General features: G+C 53.9%; 1 protein-coding gene across 1 annotated transcript in view; it reads right to left on the bottom strand.

The window, feature by feature from the left end:
* cfap43 (cilia and flagella associated protein 43) overlaps nt 1-22,177 on the bottom strand; it is a 273,825-nt gene that overhangs the window by 17,933 nt on the left and 233,715 nt on the right. Inside the window, 3 exon segments of the mRNA XM_038822192.1 lie at nt 4,207-4,405; nt 14,070-14,158; nt 22,008-22,094. Coding sequence (XP_038678120.1) covers nt 4,207-4,405; nt 14,070-14,158; nt 22,008-22,094 — 375 coding nt within the window.

Genomic DNA, 22,177 nt, shown 5'->3' on the forward strand with positions numbered 1-22,177 from the left:
GTATCTGCACAGCTGGATGGCCCTGGGCTGTATTTTCTCAGCTGGATGACCCTGGGCTGTATCTACTCAGCTGGATGACCCTGGGCTGTATCTGATCAGCTGGATGACCCTCGGCTGTATCTGATCAGCTGGATGACCCTGGGCTGTATCTGCTCAGCTGGATGGCCCTGGGCTGTATCTGCTCAGCTGGATGGTCCTGGGCTGTATCTGCTCAGCTGGATGGCCCTGGGCTGTATCTGCTCAGCTGGATGGTCCTGGGCTGTATCTGCTCAGCTGGATGGCCCTGGGCTGGGGATTGCTCAGCTGGATGGCCCTGGGCTGGATCTGCTCAGCTGGATGGCCCTGGGCTGTATCTGCTCAGCTGGATGGCCCTGGGCTGTATCTGCTCAGCTGGATGGCCCTGGGCTGTATCTGCTCAGCTGGATGGCCCTGGGCTGTATCTGCTCAGCTGGATGGCCTTGGGCTGGGGATTGCTCAGCTGGATAGCCCTGGGCTGTATCTGATCAGCTGGATGACCCTGGGCTGTATCTGCTCAGCTGGATGACCCTGGGCTGTATCTGCTCAGCTGGATGGCCCTGGGCTGTATCTGCTCAGCTGGATGGCACTGGGCTATATCTGTTCAGCTGGATGGCCCTGGGCTGTATCTACTCAGCTGGATGGCCCTGGGCTGTATCTGTCTCAGCTGGATGGCCTTGGGCTGGGGATTGCTCAGCTGGATGACCCTGGGCTGTATCTGTTCAGCTGGATGGTCCTGGGCTGTATCTGCTCAGCTGGATGGCCCTGGACTGTATCTGCTCAGCTGGATGGCCCTGGGCTCTATCTGATCAGCTGGATGGCCCTGGGCTGTATCTGCTCAGCTGGATGGCTCTGGGCTGTATCTGCTCCGCTGGATGACCCTGGGCTGTATCTGCTCAGCTGGATGGCCCTGGGCTCTATCTGATCAGCTGGATGGCCCTGGGCTGTATCTGCTCAGCTGGATGGCCCTGGGCTGTATCTGCTCAGCTGGATGGCCCTGGGCTGTATCTGCTCAGCTGGATGTCCCTGGGCGGTATCTGCTCAGCTGGATGGCCCTGGGCTGTATCTGCTCAGCTGGATGGCCCTGGGCTCTATCTGATCAGCCGGATGGCCCTGGGCTGTATCTGCTCAGCTGGATGGCCCTGGGCTGTATCTGCTCAGCTGGATGGCCCTGGGCTGTATCTGCTCAGCTGGATGGCCCTGGGCTGTATCTGCTCAGCTGGATGGCCCTGGGCTCTATCTGATCAGCTGGATGACCCTGGGCTGTATCTGCTCAGCTGGATGGCCCTGGGCTGTATCTGCTCAGCTGGATGGCCCTGGGCTGTATTTTCTCAGCTGGATGACCCTGGGCTGTATCTACTCAGCTGGATGACCCTGGGCTGTATCTGATCAGCTGGATGACCCTCGGCTGTATCTGCTCAGCTGGATGACCCTGGGCTGTATCTGCTCAGCTGGATGGCCCTGGGCTGTATCTGCTCAGCTGGATGGCCCTGGGCTGTATCTGCTCAGCTGGATGGCCCTGGGCTGTATCTGCTCAGCTGGATGGTCCTGGGCTGTATCTGCTCAGCTGGATGGCCCTGGGCTGGGGATTGCTCAGCTGGATGGCCCTGGGCTGGATCTGCTCAGCTGGATGGCCCTGGGCTGTATCTGCTCAGCTGGATGGCCCTGGGCTGTATCTGCTCAGCTGGATGGCCCTGGGCTGTATCTGCTCAGCTGGATGGCCCTGGGCTGTATCTGCTCAGCTGGATGGCCTTGGGCTGGGGATTGCTCAGCTGGATAGCCCTGGGCTGTATCTGATCAGCTGGATGACCCTGGGCTGTATCTGCTCAGCTGGATGACCCTGGGCTGTATCTGCTCAGCTGGATGGCCCTGGGCTGTATCTGCTCAGCTGGATGGCACTGGGCTATATCTGTTCAGCTGGATGGCCCTGGGCTGTATCTACTCAGCTGGATGGCCCTGGGCTGTATCTGTCTCAGCTGGATGGCCTTGGGCTGGGGATTGCTCAGCTGGATGACCCTGGGCTGTATCTGTTCAGCTGGATGGTCCTGGGCTGTATCTGCTCAGCTGGATGGCCCTGGGCTGTATCTGCTCAGCTGGATGGCCCTGTGCTGTATCTGTCTCAGCTGGATGGCCCTGGGCTGGGGATTGCTCAGCTGGATGGCCCTGGGCTGTATCTGTTCAGCTGGATGGTCCTGGGCTGTATCTGCTCAGCTGGATGGCCCTGGGCTGTATCTGCTCAGCTGGATGGCCCTGGGCTGTATCTGCTCAGCTGGATGACCCTGGGCTATATCTGTTCAGCTGGATGGCCCTGGGCTGGATCTGCTCAGCTGGATGGCCTTGGGCTGGGGATTGCTCAGCTGGATGGCCCTGGGCTGTATCTGCTCAGCTGGATGGCCCTGGGCTGTATCTGTCTCAGCTGGATGGCCTTGGGCTGGGGATTGCTCAGCTGGATGACCCTGGGCTGTATCTGTTCAGCTGGATGGTCCTGGGCTGTATCTGCTCAGCTGGATGGCCCTGGGCTGTATCTGCTCAGCTGGATGGCCCTGTGCTGTATCTGTCTCAGCTGGATGGCCCTGGGCTGGGGATTGCTCAGCTGGATGGCCCTGGGCTGTATCTGCTCAGCTGGATGACCCTGGGCTGTATCTGATCAGCTGGATGGCCCTGGGCTGTATCTGCTCAGCTGGATGGCCCTGGGCTGTATCTGCTCAGCTGGATCACCCTGGGCTGTATCTGCTCAGCTGGATGACCCTGGGCTGTATCTGTCTCAGCTGGATGGCCTTGGGCTGGGGATTGCTCAGCTGGATGGCCCTGGGCTGTATCTGCTCAGCTGGATGACCCTGGGTTGTATCTGCTCAGCTGGATGGCCCTGGGTTGTATCTGCTCAGCTGGATGGCCCTGGGCTGGATCTGCTCAGCTGGATGGCCCTGGGCTGTATCTGCTCAGCTAGATGGCCCTGGGCTCTATCTGATCAGCTGGATGGCCCTGGGCTGTATCTGCTCAGCTAGATGGCCTTGGGCTGGGGATTGCTCAGCTGGATGGCCCTGGGCTGTATCTGCTCAGCTGGATGGCCCTGGGCTGTATCTGCTCAGCTGGATGGCCCTGGGCTGTATCTGCTCAGCTGGATGGCACTGGGCTGTATATTCTCAGCTGGATGGCCCTGGGCTGTATCTGCTCAGCTGGATGGCCCTGGGCTGTATCTGCTCAGCTGGATGGCCCTGGGCTGTATCTACTCAGCTGGATGGCCCTGGGCTGTATCTGCTCAGCTGGATGGCCCTGGGCTGTATTTTATCAGCTGGATGGCCCTGGGCTGTATCTGCTCAGCTGGATGGCCCTGGGCTGGATCTGCTCAGCTGGATGGCCCTGGGCTGTATCTGCTCAGCTGGATGGTCCTGGGCTGTATCTGCTCAGCTGGATCACCCTGGGCTGTATCTGCTCAGCTGGATGACCCTGGGCTGTATCTGTCTCAGCTGGATGGCCTTGGGCTGGGGATTGCTCAGCTGGATGGCCCTGGGCTGTATCTGCTCAGCTGGATGACCCTGGGCTGTATCTGCTCAGCTGGATGGCCCTGGGTTGTATCTGCTCAGCTGGATGACCCTGGGCTGGATCTGCTCAGCTGGATGGCCCTGGGCTGTATCTGCTCAGCTGGATGGCCCTGGGCTGTATATGATCAGCTGGACGACCCTGGGCTGTATCTGATCAGCTGGACGACCCTGGGCTGTATCTGCTCAGCTGGATGGCCCTGGGCTGTATCTGCTCAGCTGGATGGCCCTGGGCTGTATATTCTCAGCTGGATGGCCCTGGGCTGTATCTGCTCAGCTGGATGGCCCTGGGCTGTATTTTATCAGCTGGATGGCCCGGGCTGGATCTGCTCAGCTGGATGACCCTGGGCTGTATCTGCTCAGCTGGATGGTCCTGAGCTGTATTTGCTCAGCTGGATGACCCTGGGCTGGATCTGCTCAGCTGGATGGCCCTGGGCTGGATCTGCTCAGCTGGATGGCCCTGGGCTGTATCTGCTCAGCTGGATGGTCCTGAGCTCGGGATTCTATTCCCTGGCGAGAGTGGACATCTGACACACTCAGTCACTTCCAGGTGTACGAGGCCTCTCATTGGGAATTCAGTCAACCCGAATACTTGGCATCACTAAAGTCCCAAACTCCGCACAAATTCTGCACAGAACAATTCCTCACTTACCTGCTGTTCACTCTCTATTTTCTTTCTTCGACTATCACAGAAGCGACTCCACACGGCTGGGTCCAAATTCTCGGGCTTAAAGCTGAGAGAGTCGAACTCCTCCATGGCAGTGAGAAAGTGGGCGTAGTCTTCCTCGACTGATGCAAAATTGTCCACAAAAGGGTTGCCCGTTGACACTTGCTTCTTTTTCATGTGCATTCTAACACAGAAACAGAAAATATACTTTAGATCTTCGGGTAACAGGTATAAACAACAGTTCCCATTTACACAAACACAGGGAACTCGGCAGTGTTGCTGTGTGTGTGGGAGTACTCGGCAGTGTTGCTGTGTGGAGGGAGTACTCGGCAGTGTTGCTGTGTGTAGGGAGTACTCGGCAGTGTTGCTGTGTGTGGGGAGTACTCGGCAGTGTTGCTGTGTGTGTGGGGAGTACTCGGCAGTGTTGCTGTGTGTGGGGAGTACTCGGCAGTGTTGCTGTGTGTGGGGAGTACTCGGCAGTGTTGCTGTGTGTGGGAGTACTTGGCAGTGTTGCTGTGTGTGTGGGAGTACTCGGCAGTGTTGCTGTGTGTGGGAGTACTTGGCAGTGTTGCTGTGTGTGTGGGAGTACTCGGCAGTGTTGCTGTGTGTAGGGAGTACTCGGCATTGTTGCTGTGTGGAGGGAGTACTCGGCAGTGTTGCTGTGTGTGGGGAGTACTCGGCAGTGTTGCTGTGTGTGTGGGGAGTACTCGGCAGTGTTGCTGTGTGTGGGGAGTACTCGGCAGTGTTGCTGTGTGTGGGAGTACTTGGCAGTGTTGCTGTGTGTGTGGGAGTACTCGGCAGTGTTGCTGTGTGTAGGGAGTACTCGGCATTGTTGCTGTGTGGAGGGAGTACTCGGCAGTGTTGCTGTGTGTGGGGAGTACTCGGCAGTGTTGCTGTGTGTGTGGGGAGTACTCGGCAGTGTTGCTGTGTGTGGGGAGTACTCGGCAGTGTTGCTGTGTGTGGGAGTACTCGGCAGTGTTGCTGTGTGTGTGGGAGTACTCGGCAGTGTTGCTGTGTGTGTGGGGAGTACTCGGCAGTGTTGCTGTGTGTGTGGGAGTACTCGGCAGTGTTGCTGTGTGTGTGGGAGTACTCGGCAGTGTTGCTGTGTGTGGGGGGAGTACTCGGCAGTGTTGCTGTGTGTGGGAGTACTCGGCAGTGTTGCTGTGTGTGGGGGGAGTACTCGGCAGTGTTGCTGTGTGTGGGGAGTACTCGGCAGTGTGGCTGTGTGTGTGGGAGTACTCGGCAGTGTTGCTGTGTGTGGGGGGAGTACTCGGCAGTGTTGCTGTGTGTGGGAGTACTCGGCAGTGTTGCTGTGTGTGGGGGGAGTACTCGGCAGTGTTGCTGTGTGGGGGGAGTACTCGGCAATGTTGCTGTGTGTGTGGGGAGTACTCGGCAGTGTTGCTGTGTGTAGGGAGTACTCGGCATTGTTGCTGTGTGGAGGGAGTACGCGGCAGTGTTGCTGTGTGTGGGGAGTACTCGGCAGTGTTGCTGTGTGTGGGAGTACTCGGCAGTGTTGCTGTGTGTGGGGGGAGTACTCGGCAGTGTTGCTGTGTGGGGGGAGTACTCGGCAGTGTTGCTGTGTGTGTGGGGAGTACTCGGCAGTGTTGCTGTGTGTGGGAGTACTCGGCAGTGTTGCTGTGTGTGGGGGGAGTACTCGGCAGTGTTGCTGTGTGTGGGGAGTACTCGGCAGTGTTGCTGTGTGTGGGGGGAGTACTCGGCAGTGTTGCTATGTGTGTGGGGAGTACTCGGCAGTGTTGCTGTGTGTGGGGAGTACTCGGCAGTGTTGCTGTGTGTGTGGGGAGTACTCGGTAGTGTTGCTGTGTGTGGGAGGTACTCGGTAGTGTTGCTGTGTGTGGGAGTACTCGGCAGTGTTGCTGTGTGTGTGGGGAGTACTCGGCAGTGTTGCTGTGTGTGTGGGAGTACTCGGCAGTGTTGCTGTGTGTGGGGAGTACTCGGCAGTGTTGCTGTGTGTGTGGGAGTACTCGGCAGTGTTGCTGTGTGTGTGGGAGTACTCGGCAGTGTTGCTGTGTGTGGGGAGTACTCGGCAGTGTTGCTGTGTGTGGGGAGTACTCGGCAGTGTTGCTGTGTGTGTGGGAGTACTCGGCAGTGTTGCTGTGTGTGTGGGGAGTACTCGGCAGTGTTGCTGTGTGTGTAGGGAGTACTCGGCATTGTTGCTGTGTGGAGGGAGTACTCGGCAGTGTTGCTGTGTGTAGGGAGTACTCGGCAGTGTTGCTGTGTGTGGGTGTACTCGGCAGTGTTGCTGTGTGTGGGTGTACTCGGCAGTGTAGCTGTGTGTGGGAGTACACGGCAGTATTGCTGTGTGTGGGAGTACTCGGCAGTGTTGCTGTGTGTGTGTGGGAGTACTCGGCAGTATTGCTGTGTTTGTGGGAGTACTCGGCAGTGTTGCTGTGTGTGGGAGTACTCGGCAGTGTTGCTGTGTGTGGGAGTACTCGGCAGTGTTGCTGTGTGTGGGAGTACTCGGCAGTGTTGCTGTGTGTGGGGAGTACTCGGCAGTGTTGCTGTGTGTGGGGAGTACTCGGCAGTGTTGCTGTGTGTGGGAGTACTCGGCAGTGTTGCTGTGTGTGTGGGGAGTACTCGGCAGTGTTGCTGTGTGTGGGAGTACTCGGCAGTGTTGCTGTGTGTGGGGAGTACTCGGCATTGTTGCTGTGTGTGGGGAGTACTCGGCATTGTTGCTGTGTGTAGGGAGTACTCGGCAGTGTTGCTGTGTGTAGGGAGTACTCGGCAGTGTTGCTGTATGCGTGGGAGTACTCGGCAGTGTTGCTGTGTGTGGGGAGAGTACTCGGCAGTGTAGCTGTGTGTGTGTGGGAGTACTCGGCAGTATTGCTGTGTGTGTGGGGAGTACTCGGCAGTATTGCTGTGTGTGGGGAGTACTCGGCAGTGTTGCTGTGTGTGTGGGGAGTACTCGGCATTGTTGCTGTGTGTGTGGGGAGTACTCGGCAGTGTTGCTGTGTGTGGGGAGTACTCGGCAGTGTTGCTGTGTGTGTGGGAGTACTTGGCAGTGTTGCTGTGTGTGGGGAGTACTCGGCAGTGTTGCTGTGTGTGTGGGAGTACTCGGCAGTGTTGCTGTGTGTAGGGAGTACTCGGCATTGTTGCTGTGTGGAGGGAGTACTCGGCAGTGTTGCTGTGTGTGGGGAGTACTCGGCAGTGTTGCTGTGTGTGGGAGTACTCGGCAGTGTTGCTGTGTGGAGGGAGTACTCGGCAGTGTTGCTGTGTGTGTGGGAGTACTCGGCAGTGTTGCTGTGTGTGTGGGGAGTACTCGGCAGTGTTGCTGTGTGTGGGAGTACTCGGCAGTGTTGCTGTGTGGAGGGAGTACTCGGCAGTGTTGCTGTGTGTGTGGGAGTACTCGGCAGTGTTGCTGTGTGTGTGGGGAGTACTCGGCAGTGTTGCTGTGTGTGGGGAGTACTCGGCAGTGTTGCTGTGTGTGGGAGTACTCGGCAGTGTTGCTGTGTGTGGGAGTACTCGGCAGTGTTGCTGTGTGTGTGGGAGTACTCGGCAGTGTTGCTGTGTGTGGGGAGTACTCGGCAGTGTTGCTGTGTGTGGGAGTACTCGGCAGTGTTGCTGTGTGTGGGAGTACTCGGCAGTGTTGCTGTGTGTGTGGGAGTACTCGGCAGTGTTGCTGTGTGTGGGGAGTACTCGGCAGTGTTGCTGTGTGTGGGGAGTACTCGGCAGTGTTGCTGTGTGTGTGGGAGTACTCGGCAGTGTTGCTGTGTGTGGGGGGAGTACTCGGCAGTGTTGCTGTGTGGGGGGAGTACTCGGCAATGTTGCTGTGTGTGTGGGGAGTACTCGGCAGTGTTGCTGTGTGTAGGGAGTACTCGGCATTGTTGCTGTGTGGAGGGAGTACGCGGCAGTGTTGCTGTGTGTGTGGGAGTACTCGGCAGTGTTGCTGTGTGTGTGGGGAGTACTCGGCAGTGTTGCTGTGTGTGGGAGTACTCGGCAGTGTTGCTGTGTGTGGGGGGAGTACTCGGCAGTGTTGCTGTGTGGGGGGAGTACTCGGCAGTGTTGCTGTGTGTGTGGGGAGTACTCGGTAGTGTTGCTGTGTGGGGGGAGTACTCGGCAGTGTTGCTGTGTGTGTGGGGAGTACTCGGTAGTGTTGCTGTGTGTGGGAGTACTCGGCAGTGTTGCTGTGTGTGGGGGGAGTACTCGGCAGTGTTGCTGTGTGTAGGGAGTACTCGGCAGTGTTGCTGTGTGTGGGGAGTACTCGGCAGTGTTGCTGTGTGTGGGGGGAGTACTCGGCAGTGTTGCTGTGTGTGTGGGGAGTTCTCGGTAGTGTTGCTGTGTGTGGGAGTACTCGGCAGTGTTGCTGTGTGTGTGGGGAGTACTCGGCAGTGTTGCTGTGTGTGGGGAGTACTCGGCAGTGTTGCTGTGTGTGGGGGGAGTACTCGGCAGTGTTGCTGTGTGTGTGGGGAGTACTCGGTAGTGTTGCTGTGTGTGGGAGTACTCGGCAGTGTTGCTGTGTGTGTGGGGAGTACTCGGCAGTGTTGCTGTGTGTGGGAGTACTCGGCAGTGTTGCTGTGTGTGGGAGTACTCGGCAGTGTTGCTGTGTGTGTGGGAGTACTCGGCAGTGTTGCTGTGTGTGGGGAGTACTCGGCAGTGTTGCTGTGTGTGTGGGGAGTACTCGGCAGTGTTGCTGTGTGTGGGGAGTACTCGGCAGTGTTGCTGTGTGTGTGGGGAGTACTCGGCAGTGTTGCTGTATGCGTGGGAGTACTCGGCAGTGTTGCTGTGTGTGGGAGTACTCGGCAGTGTTGCTGTGTGTCTGGGGAGTACTCGGCAGTGTTGCTGTGTGTGGGGGGAGTACTCGGCAGTGTTGCTGTGTGTGTGGGGAGTACTCGGCAGTGTTGCTGTGTGTGTGGGGAGTACTCGGCAGTGTTGCTGTGTGTGGGGAGTACTCGGCAGTGTAGCTGTGTGTGGGGGGAGTACTCGGCAGTGTTGCTGTGTGTGTGGGAGTACTCGGCAGTGTTGCTGTGTGTGGGGAGTACTCGGCAGTGTTGCTGTGTGTGTGGGGAGTACTCGGCAGTGTTGCTGTGTGTGGGGAGTACTCGGCAGTGTTGCTGTGTGTGTGGGAGTACTCGGCAGTGTTGCTGTGTGTGTGGGGAGTACTCGGCAGTGTTGCTGTGTGTGGGGAGTACTCGGCAGTGTTGCTGTGTGTGGGGAGTACTCGGCAGTGTTGCTGTGTGTGTGGGAGTACTCGGCAGTGTTGCTGTGTGTGTGGGAGTACTCGGCAGTGTTGCTGTGTGTGGGGAGTACTCGGCAGTGTTGCTGTGTGTGGGGAGTACTCGGCAGTGTTGCTGTGTGTGTGGGAGTACTCGGCAGTGTTGCTGTGTGTGGGGGGAGTACTCGGCAGTGTTGCTGTGTGGGGGGAGTACTCGGCAGTGTTGCTGTGTGTGTGGGGAGTACTCGGCAGTGTTGCTGTGTGTGGGAGTACTCGGCAGTGTTGCTGTGTGTGGGGGGAGTACTCGGCAGTGTTGCTGTGTGTGGGGAGTACTCGGCAGTGTTGCTGTGTGTGGGGGGAGTACTCGGCAGTGTTGCTGTGTGTGGGGAGTACTCGGCAGTGTTGCTGTGTGTGGGGAGTACTCGGCAGTGTTGCTGTGTGTGGGGGGAGTACTCGGCAGTGTTGCTGTGTGTGGGGGGAGTACTCGGCAGTGTTGCTGTGTGTGTGGGGAGTACTCGGTAGTGTTGCTGTGTGTGTGTGGGAGTACTCGGCAGTGTTGCTGTGTGTGTGTGGGAGTACTCGGCAGTGTTGCTGTGTGTGTGGGAGTACTCGGCAGTGTTGCTGTGTGTGGGGAGTACTCGGCAGTGTAGCTGTGTGTGTGTGGGGAGTACTCGGCAGTGTTGCTGTGTGTGTGGGAGTACTCGGCAGTGTTGCTGTGTGTGTGGGAGTACTCGGCAGTGTTGCTGTGTGTGGGAGTACTCGGCAGTGTTGCTGTGTGTGGGGAGTACTCGGCAGTGTTGCTGTGTGTAGGGAGTACTCGGCAGTGTTGCTGTGTGGGGGGAGTACTCGGCAGTGTTGCTGTGTGTGGGGGGAGTACTCGGCAGTGTTGCTGTGTGTGTGGGAGTACTCGGCAGTGTTGCTGTGTGTGTGGGAGTACTCGGCAGTGTAGCTGTGTGTGTGTGGGAGTACTCGGCAGTGTTGCTGTGTGTGTGGGAGTACTCGGCAGTGTTGCTGTGTGTGGGAGTACTCGGCAGTGTTGCTGTGTGTGTGGGAGTACTCGGCAGTGTTGCTGTGTGTGTGGGGGGAGTACTCGGCAGTGTTGCTGTGTGTGTGGGAGTACTCGGCAGTGTTGCTGTGTGTGGGGAGTACTCGGCAGTGTTGCTGTGTGTGTGGGGAGTACTCGGCAGTGTTGCTGTGTGTGTGGGAGTACTCGGCAGTGTTGCTGTGTGTGGGGAGTACTCGGCAGTGTTGCTGTGTGTGTGGGGAGTACTCGGCAGTGTTGCTGTGTGTGTGGGAGTACTCGGCAGTGTTGCTGTGTGTGTGGGAGTACTCGGCAGTGTTGCTGTGTGTGGGGAGTACTCGGCAGTGTTGCTGTCTGTGGGGAGTACTCGGCAGTGTTGCTGTGTGTGTGGGGAGTACTCGGTAGTGTTGCTGTGTGTGGGAGTACTCGGCAGTGTTGCTGTGTGTGTGGGGAGTACTCGGCAGTGTTGCTGTGTGTGGGAGTACTCAGCAGTGTTGCTGTGTGTGTGGGAGTACTCGGCATTGTTGCTGTGTGTGGGGAGAGTACTCGGCAGTGTAGCTGTGTGTGTGGGGAGTACTCGGCAGTGTTGCTGTGTGTGGGGAGTACTCGGCAGTGTTGCTGTATGCGTGGGAGTACTCGGCAGTATTGCTGTGTGTTGGAGTACTCGGCAGTGTTGCTGTGTGTGTGTGGGAGTACTCGGCAGTATTGCTGTGTTTGTGGGAGTACTCGGCAGTGTTGCTGTGTGTGGGAGTACTCGGCAGTATTGCTGTGTGTGTGGGAGTACTCGGCAGTGTTGCTGTGTGTGTGGGTGTACTCGGCAGTATTGCTGTGTGTGTTGGAGTACTCGGCAGTGTTGCTGTGTGTGTGTGGGAGTACTCGGCAGTATTGCTGTGTTTGTGGGAGTACTCGGCAGTGTTGCTGTGTGTGGGAGTACTCGGCAGTGTTGCTGTGTGTGGGAGTACTCGGCAGTGTTGCTGTGTGTGTAGGGAGTACTCGGCAGTGTTGTTGTGTGTAGGGAGTACTCGGCAGTGTTGCTGTATGCGTGGGAGTACTCGGCAGTGTTGCTGTGTGTGGGGAGAGTACTCGGCAGTGTAGCTGTGTGTGTGTGGGAGTACTCGGCAGTATTGCTGTGTGTGTGGGGAGTACTCGGCAGTATTGCTGTGTGTGGGGAGTACTCGGCAGTGTTGCTGTGTGTGGGGAGTACTCGGCAGTGTTGCTGTGTGTGTGGGAGTACTCGGCAGTGTTGCTGTGTGTGTGGGGAGTACTCGGCAGTGTTGCTGTGTGTGGGGAGTACTCGGCAGTGTTGCTGTGTGTGTGCGAGTACTCGGCAGTGTTGCTGTGTGTGGGAGTACTCGGCAGTATTGCTGTGTGTGGGGAGTACTCGGCAGTGTTGCTGTGTGTGTGGGGAGTACTCGGCAGTGTTGCTGTGTGCATGGGAGGTACTCGGCAGTGTTGCTGTGTGTGGGAGTACTCGGCAGTGTTGCTGTGTGTGTGGGGAGTACTCGGCAGTGTTGCTGTATGTGTGGGAGTACTCGGCAGTGTTGCTGTGTGTGGGGAGTACTCGGCAGTGTTGCTGTGTTTGTGGGAGTACTCGGCAGTGTTGCTGTGTGTGGGGAGTACTCGGCAGTGTTGCTGTGTGTGTGGGGAGTACTCAGCAGTGTTGCTGTGTGTGTGGGAGTACTCGGCAGTGTTGCTGTGTGTGGGGAGTACTCGGCAGTGTTGCTGTGTGTGTGGGGAGTACTCAGCAGTGTTGCTGTGTGCATGGGAGGTACTCGGCAGTGTTGCTGTGTGTGGGAGTACTCGGCAGTGTTGCTGTGTGTGTGGGAGTACTTGGCAGTGTTGCTGTGTGTAGGGAGTACTCGGCAGTGTTGCTGTGTGTGTGGGAGTACTCGGCAGTGTTGCTGTGTGTAGGGAGTACTCGGCATTGTTGCTGTGTGTGGGGAGTACTCGGCAGTGTTGCTGTGTGTGTGGGGAGTACTCGGCAGTGTTGCTGTGTGTGGGAGTACTCGGCAGTGTTGCTGTGTGTGGGGAGTACTCGGCAGTGTTGCTGTGTTTGTGGGAGGTACTCGGCAGTGTTGCTGTGTGCATGGGAGTACTCGGCAGTGTTGCTGTGTGTGTGGGGAGTACTCGGCAGTGTTGCTGTGTGTGTGTGGGAGTACTCGGCAGTGTTGCTGTGTGTGTGGGGAGTACTCGGTAGTGTTGCTGTGTGTGGGAGTACTCGGCAGTGTTGCTGTGTATGTGTGAGTACTCGGCAGTGTTGCTGTGTGTGTGGGGAGTACTCGGCAGTGTTGCTGTGTGTGTGGGAGTACTCGGCAGTGTTGCTGTGTGTGTGGGGAGTACTCGGCAGTGTCGCTGTGTGTGGGGAGTACTCGGCAGTGTTGCTGTGTGTGGGGGGAGTACTCGGCAGTGTTGCTGTGTGTGTGGGGAGTACTCGGCAGTGTTGCTGTGTGTGTGGGAGTACTCGGCAGTGTTGCTGTATGTGTGGGAGTACTCGGCAGTGTTGCTGTGTGTGTGGGGAGTACTCGGCAGTGTTGCTGTGTGTGTGGGAGTACTCGGCAGTGTTGCTGTGTGTGTGGGAGTACTCGGCAGTGTAGCTGTGTGTGTGGGGAGTACTCGGCAGTGTTGCTGTGTGTGTGGGACGACTCGGCAGTGTTGCTGTGTGTGGGGAGTACTCGGCAGTGTTGCTGTGTGTGTGGGAGTACTCGGCAGTGTTGCTGTGTGTGGGGAGTACTCGGCAGTGTTGCTGTGTGTGTGGGAGTACTCAACAGTGTTGCTGTGTGTGGGGAGTACTCGGCAGTGTTGCTGTGTGTGTGGGAGTACTCGGCAGTGTTGCTGTGTGTGGGGAGTACTCGGCAGTGTTGCTGTGTGTGGGAGTACTCGGCAGTGTTGCTGTGTGTGTGGGGAGTACTCGGCAGTGTTGCTGTGTGTGGGAGTACTCGGCAGTGTTGCTGTGTGTGTGGGAGTACTCGGCAGTGTTGCTGTGTGTGTGGGAGTACTCGGCAGTGTTGCTGTGTGTGTGGGAGTACTCGGCAGTGTTGCTGTGTGTGGGGAGTACTCGGCAGTGTTGCTGTGTGTGTGGGGAGTACTCGGCAGTGTTGCTGTGTGTGTGGGAGTACTCGGCAGTGTTGCTGTGTGTGTGGGAGTACTCGGCAGTGTTGCTGTGTGTGTGGGGAGTACTCGGCAGTGTTGCTGTGTGTGGGGAGTACTCGGCAGTGTTGCTGTGTGTCTGGGAGTACTCGGCATTGTTGCTGTGTGTGTGGGAGTACTCGGCAGTGTTGCTGTGTGTGTGGGGAGTACTCGGCATTGTTGCTGTGTGTGTGGGAGTACTCGGCATTGTTGCTGTGTGTGGGGAGTACTCGGCAGTGTTGCTGTGTGTGGGGAGTACTCGGCAGTGTTGCTGTGTGTGTTTGAGTACTCGGCATTGTTGCTGTGTGTGTGGGAGTACTCGGCAGTGTTGCTGTGTGTGTGGGGAGTACTCGGCATTGTTGCTGTGTGTGTGGGAGTACTCGGCAGTGTTGCTGTGTGTGTGGGAGTACTCGGCAGTGTTGCTGTGTGTGGGAGTACTCGGCATTGTTGCTGTGTGTGTGGGAGTACTCGGCAGTGTTGCTGTGTGTAGGGAGTACTCGGCATTGTTGCTGTGTGTGTGGGAGTACTCACTTGGGCCTGCGTTTGTACAGTTTATAAAGTTGGTCAACCATTGAACTCGAAACATCAATAAATTCCTTCCTGAATCCACGATCATAGAGCTGAAGAGAGAGAGAGAAACAGACGTTACAGAGAAAGCGACAGCAGGCAGAGCAATGTGTCCCACAGGCAGCATCGCTGATTCAAACAGCCGCCTAACTGCTGGTGAGCCTCACGTCGGTAGTTGGTAAATTATTGGAGAGAATTCTCAGCGATAGGATTTATATCCATTTGGAAACAAATGGACTCATTAGCGATAGACAGCATGGTTTTGTGAAGGGGAGGTCGTGCCTCACTAACTTGGTTGAGTTTTTTGAGCAGATGACAAAGATGATTGATGAGCTGTAGTCCAGAAGCCAGCGTTGAGAGTAGTGAGGTGCTGAGGAGGGTATAATGGTGGCAGGAATGGACCGGCAGACAGGAAGGTGGGTTGAAGTGCGTCTACTTAAATGCAAGGAGCATCCGGAATAAGGTAGGTGAACTTGGAGCGTGGATTGGTACTTGGGACTACGATGTTGTGGCCATTACAGAGACATGGTTAGAATAAGGACAGGAATGGTTGTTGGATGTTCCGGGGTATAGATGTTTCAGTAAGAGTAGGGAAGGTGGTAAAAGAGGTGGAGGAGTAGCATTGTTAATCAAGGATAGTTTAACGGCTGCAGAAAGGCAGTTCGAAGGGGATCTGCCTACTGAGGTAATATGGGCCGAAGTTAGAAATAGGAAAGGATCGGTAACATTGTTAGGCGTTTTCTATAGGCCCCCAAATAGTAATAGAGATGTTGAGGAAGAAATTGCAAAACAGATTATTGATAGGTGTGGAGGTCTCAGGGTAGTTGTCATGGGTGACTTTAACTTTCCGAATATTGATTGGAACCTCTATAGGTCGAACAGTTTGGATGGGGCAGTTTTTGTACAGGAGGGTTTCCTGGCACAATATGTGGATAGGCCGACAAGAGGGGGGGGGGGGGCACATTGGATTTGGTACTGGGTAATGAACCGGGCCAAGTGTTAGATTTGTTTGTGGGAGAGCACTTTGGAGATAGTGACCACAATTCGGTGTCTTTTACTATTGCAATGGAGAGGGATAGGGCCATACAGCAGAGTAAGGTTTATAATTGGGGGAGGGGTAATTATGATGCGATTAGGCAAGAATTAGGGAGAATAAGATGGGAACAGAAACTGTCAGGGAAAAGCACAAATGAAAAGTGGAGCTTGTTCAAGGAACAAATACTGCGTGTCCTTGATAGGTATGTCCCTGTCAGGCAGGGAGGAAATGGCCGTGTGAGCGAACCATGGTTCACAAAAGAGGTTGAATGTCTTGTCAAGAGGAAAAAGGAAGCGTATGTAAGGATGAGAAAACAAGGTTCAGTTGGGTCGCTTGAGGGTTACAAGGTAGCAAGGAATGAGCTAACAAAAGGGCTTAGGAGAGCTAGGAGGGGGCATGGAAATCCTTGGCGTGTCGGATCAAGGAAAACCCCAAGGCTTTTTACTCTTCTGTGAGAAATAAAAGAATGACCAGGGTGAGGTTAGGGCCGGTCAAGGACAGTAGTGGGAACTTGTGCATGGAGTCAGAAGAAATAGGAGAGGCATTGAATGAATACTTTTCTTCAGTGTTCACCAAGGAGAGGGGCCATGTTATTGAGGATGTGAGTGTGATACAGGCGGGTAGGCTGGAGGAGGTAAATGTTCTGAGGAAGGATGTATTAACAATTTTGAAAAACCTGAGGGTCGACAACTCCCCTGGGCCAGATGGGATATATCAAAAGATTCTTTGGGAGTCAAGGGATGAGATCGCAGAGCCTTTGGCTTTGATCTTTGGGTCCTCACTGTCCACGGGGATAGTGCCAAAGGACTGGAGAGTGGCGAATGTTGTTTCTCTGTTCAAGAAAAGGAATAGGAATGACTTATCCAATTAGCCAGGTAATTATAGTCCAGTTAGCCTTACTTCTGTGGTCGGAAAGTTAATGGAAAAGGTCCTGAAGGATAGGATTTATGACCATTTGGAAAGATGCAGCTTAATCCGGGATAGTCAACACGGATTTGTGAAGGGTAAGTCTTGCCTCACAAATTTGATTGAATTCTTTGAGGAGGTAACTAAGTGTGTAGATGAAGGTATTGCAGTTGATGTCGTATACATGGATTTTAGTAAGGCGTTTGATAAGGTTCCCCATGGTCGGCTTATGAAGAAAGTAAGGAGGTGTGGGATAGAGGGAAATTTGGCCAATTGGATAAGTAACTGGCTGTCACATAGAAGACAGAGGGTTGTGATGGATGGTCCTCTGCTATTTGTGATTTTTATCAATGACTTGGAGGAGGGGGGCTGAAGGGTGGGTCAGTAAATTTGCTGATGACACCAAGATTGGTGGAGTAGTGGATGAGGTGGAGGGCTGTTGTAGGCTGCAAAGAGACATTGATAGGATGCAGAGCTGGGCCGAAAAATGGCAGATGGAGTTTAACTCTGATAAGTGCGAGGTGATTCATTTTGGTAAGATTTGGAAAAAATTTGAATGCAGATTACGGGGTCAACAGCAGGGTTCTGAGGAATGTGGCGGAACAGAGAGATCTTGGGGGTCACGTCGACAGATCTCTGAAGGTTGCCACTCAAGTGGATAGAGCCGTGAAGAAGGCTTATAGTGTGGTAGCGTTTATTAACAGGGGGCTTGAGTTTAAGAGCCGCAGGATTATGCTGCAACTGTACGTGACCCTGGTGAGACCACATTTGGAGTATAGAACATAGAACATTACAGCGCAGTACAGGCCCTTCGGCCCTCGATGTTCCGCCGACCTGTGAAACCCCTCTAAAGCCCATTTACACTATTCCCTTATCGTCCATATGCCTATCCAATGACCATTTGAATGCGTTTAGTGTTGGCGAGTCCACTACTGTTGCAGGCAGGGCATTCCACGCCCTTACTACTCTCTGAGTAAAGAATCTACCTCTGACATCTGTCCTATATCTATCTCCCCTCAATTTAAAGCTATGTCCCCTCGTACTGGACATCACCATCCGAGGAAAAAGGCTCTCACTGTCCACCCTATCTAATCCTCTGATCATCTTGTATGCCTCAATTAAGTCACCTCTTAACCTTCTTATCTCTAACGAAAACAGCCTCAAGTCCCTCAGCCTTCCCTCATAAGATCTTCCCTCCATACCAGGCAACGTCCTGGTAAATCTCCTCTGCACCCTTTCCAATGCTTCCACATCCTTCCTATAATGCGGAGACCAGAACTGCACGCAATACTCCAAATGCGGCCGCACCAGAGTTTTGTACAACTGCAACATGACCTCATGGCTCCGGAACTCAATCCCTCTACCATTAAAAGCTAACACACCGTTCGCCTTCTTAACAACCCTCTCAACCTGGGTGGCAACTTTCAGGGATCTATGTACATGGACACCAAGATCTCTCTGCTGATCCACACTACCAAGAATCGTACCATTAGCCCAATACTCTGTCTTCCTGTTATTCCTTCCAAAATGAATTCACCACCTGTCAGCCCAGCTCTGCAGCTTATCTATGTCCCTCTGTAACTTGTAACATCCTTCTGCACTGTCTACAACTCCACCAACTTTAGTGTCATCTGCAAATTTACTCACCCATCCTTCTACACCCTCCTCCAGGTCATTTATAAAATGACAAAAAGCAGTGGCCCCAAAACAGATCCTTATGGTACACCACTGTCCAGTCTGAACATTTCCCATCAACCACCACCCTTTAGAACATAGAACGATACAGCGCAGTACAGGCCCTTCGGCCCACGATGTTGCACCGACATGGGAAGTCAAAAACTAAAGGCCATCTAACCTACACTATGCCATTATCATCCATATGCTTATCCAATAAACTTTTAAATGCCCTCAATGTTGGCGAGTTCACTACTGTTGCAGGTAGGGCATTCCACGGCCTCACCACTCTTTGCGTAAAAAACCTACCTCTGACCTCTGTCCTATATCTATTACCCCTCAATTTATGGCTATGTCCCCTCGTGCTAGCCACCTCCATCGGCGGGAGAAGGCTCTCACTGTCCACCCTATCTAACCCTCTGATCATTTTGTATGCCTCTATTAAGTCACCTCTTAACCTTCTTCTCTCTGACGAAAACAACCTCAAGTCCATCAGCCTTTCCTCATAAGATTTTCCCTCCATACCAGGCAACATCCTGGTAAATCTCCTCTGCATCCGTTCCAAAGCTTCCATGTCCTTCCTATAATGAGGCGACCAGAACTGTACGCAATACTCCAAATGCGGCCGTACCAGAGTTTTGTACAGCTGCAACATGACCTCATGGCTCCGGAACTCAATCCCTCTACCAATAAAGGCCAACACACCATAGGCCTTCTTCACAACCCTATCAACCTGGGTGGCAACTTTCAGGGATCTATGTACATGGACACCGAGATCCCTCTGCTCATCCACACTGCCAAGAATTTTACCATTAGCCAAATATTCCGCATTCCTGTTATTCTTTCCAAAGTGAATCACCTCACACTTCTCTACATTAAACTCCATTTGCCACCTCTCAGCCCAGCTCTGCAGCTTATCTATGTCCCTCTGTAACCTCCAACATCCTTCCACACTGTCTACAACTCCACCGACTTTAGTGTCGTTTGCAAATTTACTCACCCAACCTTCTGTGCCCTCCTCTAGGTCATTTATAAAAATGACAAACAGCAACGGCCCCAGAACAGATCATGTGGTACGCCACTCGTAACTGAACTCCATTCTGAACATTTGCCATCAACCACCACCCTCTGTCTTCTTTCAACTAGCCAATTTCTGATCCACATCTCTAAATCACCCTCAATCCCCAGCCTCCGTATTTTCTGCAATAGCCGACCGTGGGGAACCTTATCAAATGCTTTACTGAAATCCATATACACCACATCAACTGCTCTACCCTCGCCTACCTGTTCAGTCACCTTCTCAAAGAACTCGATAAGGTTTGTGAGGCATGACCTACCCTTCACAAAACCATGCTGACTGTCCCTAATCATATTATTCCTATCTAGATGATTATAAATCGTATCTCTTATAATCCTCTCCAAGGCTTTACCCACCACAGACGTTAGGCTCACCGGCCTATAGTTACTGGGGTTATCTCTACTCCCCTTCTTGAACAAAGGGACCACATTTGCTATCCTCCAGTCCTCTGGCACTATTCCTGTAGCCAATGCTGACATAAAAATCAAAGCCAAAGGCTCAGCAATCTCTTCCCTGGCTTCCCAGAGAATCCTGGGATAAATCCCATCAGGCCCCGGGGACTTATCTATTTTCACCTTGTCCAGAATTACCAACACTTCTTCCCTATGCACCTCAATGCCATCTATTCTAATAGCCTGGGTCTCAGCATTCTCCTCCACAACATTATCTTTTTCCTGAGTGAATACTGACGAAAAATATTCATTTAGTATCTTGCTTATCTCCTCAGCCTCCACACACAACTTCCCACCACTGTCCTTGACTGGCCCTACTCTTACCCTAGTCATTCTTTTATTCCTGATATACCTATAGAAAGCTTTTGGGTTTTCCTTGATCCTACCTGCCAAAGACTTCTCATGTCCCCTCCTTGCTCGTCTTAGCTCTCTCTTTAGATCCTTCCTCGCTTCCTTGTAACTATCAAGCGCCCCAACTGAAACTTCACGCCTCATCTTCACATAGGCCTCCTTCTTCCTCTTAACAAGAGATTCCACTTCTTTGGTAAACCACGGTTCCCTCGCTCGACCCCTTCCTCCCTGCCTGACTGGTACGTACTTGTCTTCTTCCAGCTAGCCAATTTCTGATCTAAACTGCTGAATCACTCTGAATCCCATATTGTGTGTGTGGAAAGGGTGCAAAGAAGATTTACCAGGATGCTGCCTGGTTTGCAGGATAGGTCTTATGAGGAAAGGTTGAGGGAGCTTTTCTCTTTGGAGCGGAGGAGGATGAGAGGCGATTTAATAGAGGTTTATACGATGATGAGGGGGATAGATAGAGTGGACGTTCAGAGACTATTTCCTCGGGTGGATGTAGCTATGCGGAAAGGCTGAATAGATTCAGACTGTTTTCATTAGAAAGACGGAGGTTAAGGGGTGACGTGATAGAGGTCAACAAGAGTATGAGGGGCATGGATAGAGTGGATGGGCAGGCACTCTTTCCCAGGGTGGAGGGGTCAGTCACCAGGGGGCACAGATTTAAGGTGCGTGGGGCAAAGTTTAGAGGAGATGTGCGAGGCAGGGTTTTTACGCAGAGGGTGGTGAGTGCCTGGAACACGTTGCCAGGGGAGGCTGTGGAAGCAGATACATTAACGACATTCAAAAGGCATCTTGACAAACACATGGATAGGATGGGTATAGAGGGATACGGCACAGGGAAGGGCTGAGGGTTTGGGCCAAGGTTGGTATTATGGCCGGTACAGGCTTGGAGGGCCGAAGGGCCTGTTCCTGGTCTGCATTGTTCTTTGAAATTAAACTTGGGTTCTGCAGCTTTTGAGTTACTGTAAATGGCTCAGCGATTCTGATCAGAACTTGGTACTTTTCACTGTCATGAATCTGCCTTGATGTGGAAATGCCGGCGTTGGACTGGGGTGGGCACAGTAAGAGGTCTTAGAACACCAGGTTAATGTCCAACGGGTTTATTTGGAATCACTGGCTTTTGGAGCGTAGCTCCTTCATCAGGTGAGTGACTCAAATAGCGCCTTCTAATCCCAGTGATGTCCGCTCTCTAATCCCAGTGATGTCCGCTCTCTAATCCCAGTGATGACCGCTCTCTAATCCCAGTGATGTCCGCTCTCTAATCCCAGTGATGACCACTCTCTAATCCCAGTGATGACCGCCCTTTAGTCCGAGTGATGTCCGCTCTCTAATCCCAGTGATGACCGCTCTCTAATCCCAGTGATGTCCGCTCTCTAATCCCAGTGATGACCGCTCTCTAATCCCAGTGATGACCGCTCTCTAATCCCAGTGATGACCGCCCTTTAGTCCCAGTGATGTCCGCTCTCTAATCCCAGTGATGACCGCTCTCTAATCCCAGTGATGTCCGCTCTCTAATCCCAGTGATGACCGCTCTCTAATCCCAGTGATGTCCGCTCTCTAATCCCAGTGATGTCCGCTCTCTAATCCCAGTGATGTCCGCTCTCTAATCCCAGTGATGACCGCCCTTTAGTCCGAGTGATGTCCGCTCTCTAATCCCAGTGATAACCGCTCTCTAATCCCAGTGATGACCGCTCTCTAATCCCAGTGATGACCGCTCTCTAATCCCAGTGATGACCGCTCTCTAATCCCAGTGATGACCGCTCTCTAATCCCAGTGATGACCGCTCTCTAATCCCAGTGATGACCGCTCTCTAATCCCAGTGATGACCGCTCTCTAATCCCAGTGATGACCGCTCTCTAATCCCAGTGATGACCGCTCTCTAATCCCAGTGATGACCGCCCTTTAGTCCCAGTGATGTCCGCTCTCTAATCCCAGTGATGTTCGCTCTCTAATCCCAGTGATGACCGCTCTCTAATCCCAGTGATGTCCGCTCTCTAATCCCAGTGATGTCCGCTCTCTAATCCCAGTGATGACCGCTCTCTAATCCCAGTGATGACCGCTCTCTAATCCCAGTGATGACCGCTCTCTAATCCCAGTGATGTCCGCTCTCTAATCCCAGTGATGTCTGCTCTCTAATCCCAGTGATGACCGCTCTCTAATCCCAGTGATGTCCGCTCTCTAATCCCAGTGATGTCCGCTCTCTAATCCCAGTGATGTCCGCTCTCTAATCCCAGTGATGACCGCTCTCTAATCCCAGTGATGACCGCTCTCTAATCCCAGTGATGTCCGCTCTCTAATCCCAGTGATGTCCGCTCTCTAATCCCAGTGATGACCGCTCTCTAATCCCAGTGATGTCCGCCGTTTATTCCTAGCAAGACAAGGAATACAACGTATTTTACTCTGTCTTCGGCCACCAGATCATCGTAGGTCTCTCGGAATCGGTCAACCATCAACTTCGTATTCTGTGTCATCTGAGATTTTGAAGCCTGTTGGAAGGAAGAGAACAGGGTCAGCGCTGGTGAACACGAGGAGGATCGCAGGGTCAGCGCTGGTGAACACGATGAGGAGC

The sequence above is a fragment of the Scyliorhinus canicula genome, chromosome 16 (assembly GCF_902713615.1).
Source record: "Scyliorhinus canicula chromosome 16, sScyCan1.1, whole genome shotgun sequence".
In the NCBI taxonomy this organism is placed as follows: Eukaryota; Metazoa; Chordata; class Chondrichthyes; order Carcharhiniformes; family Scyliorhinidae; genus Scyliorhinus; species Scyliorhinus canicula.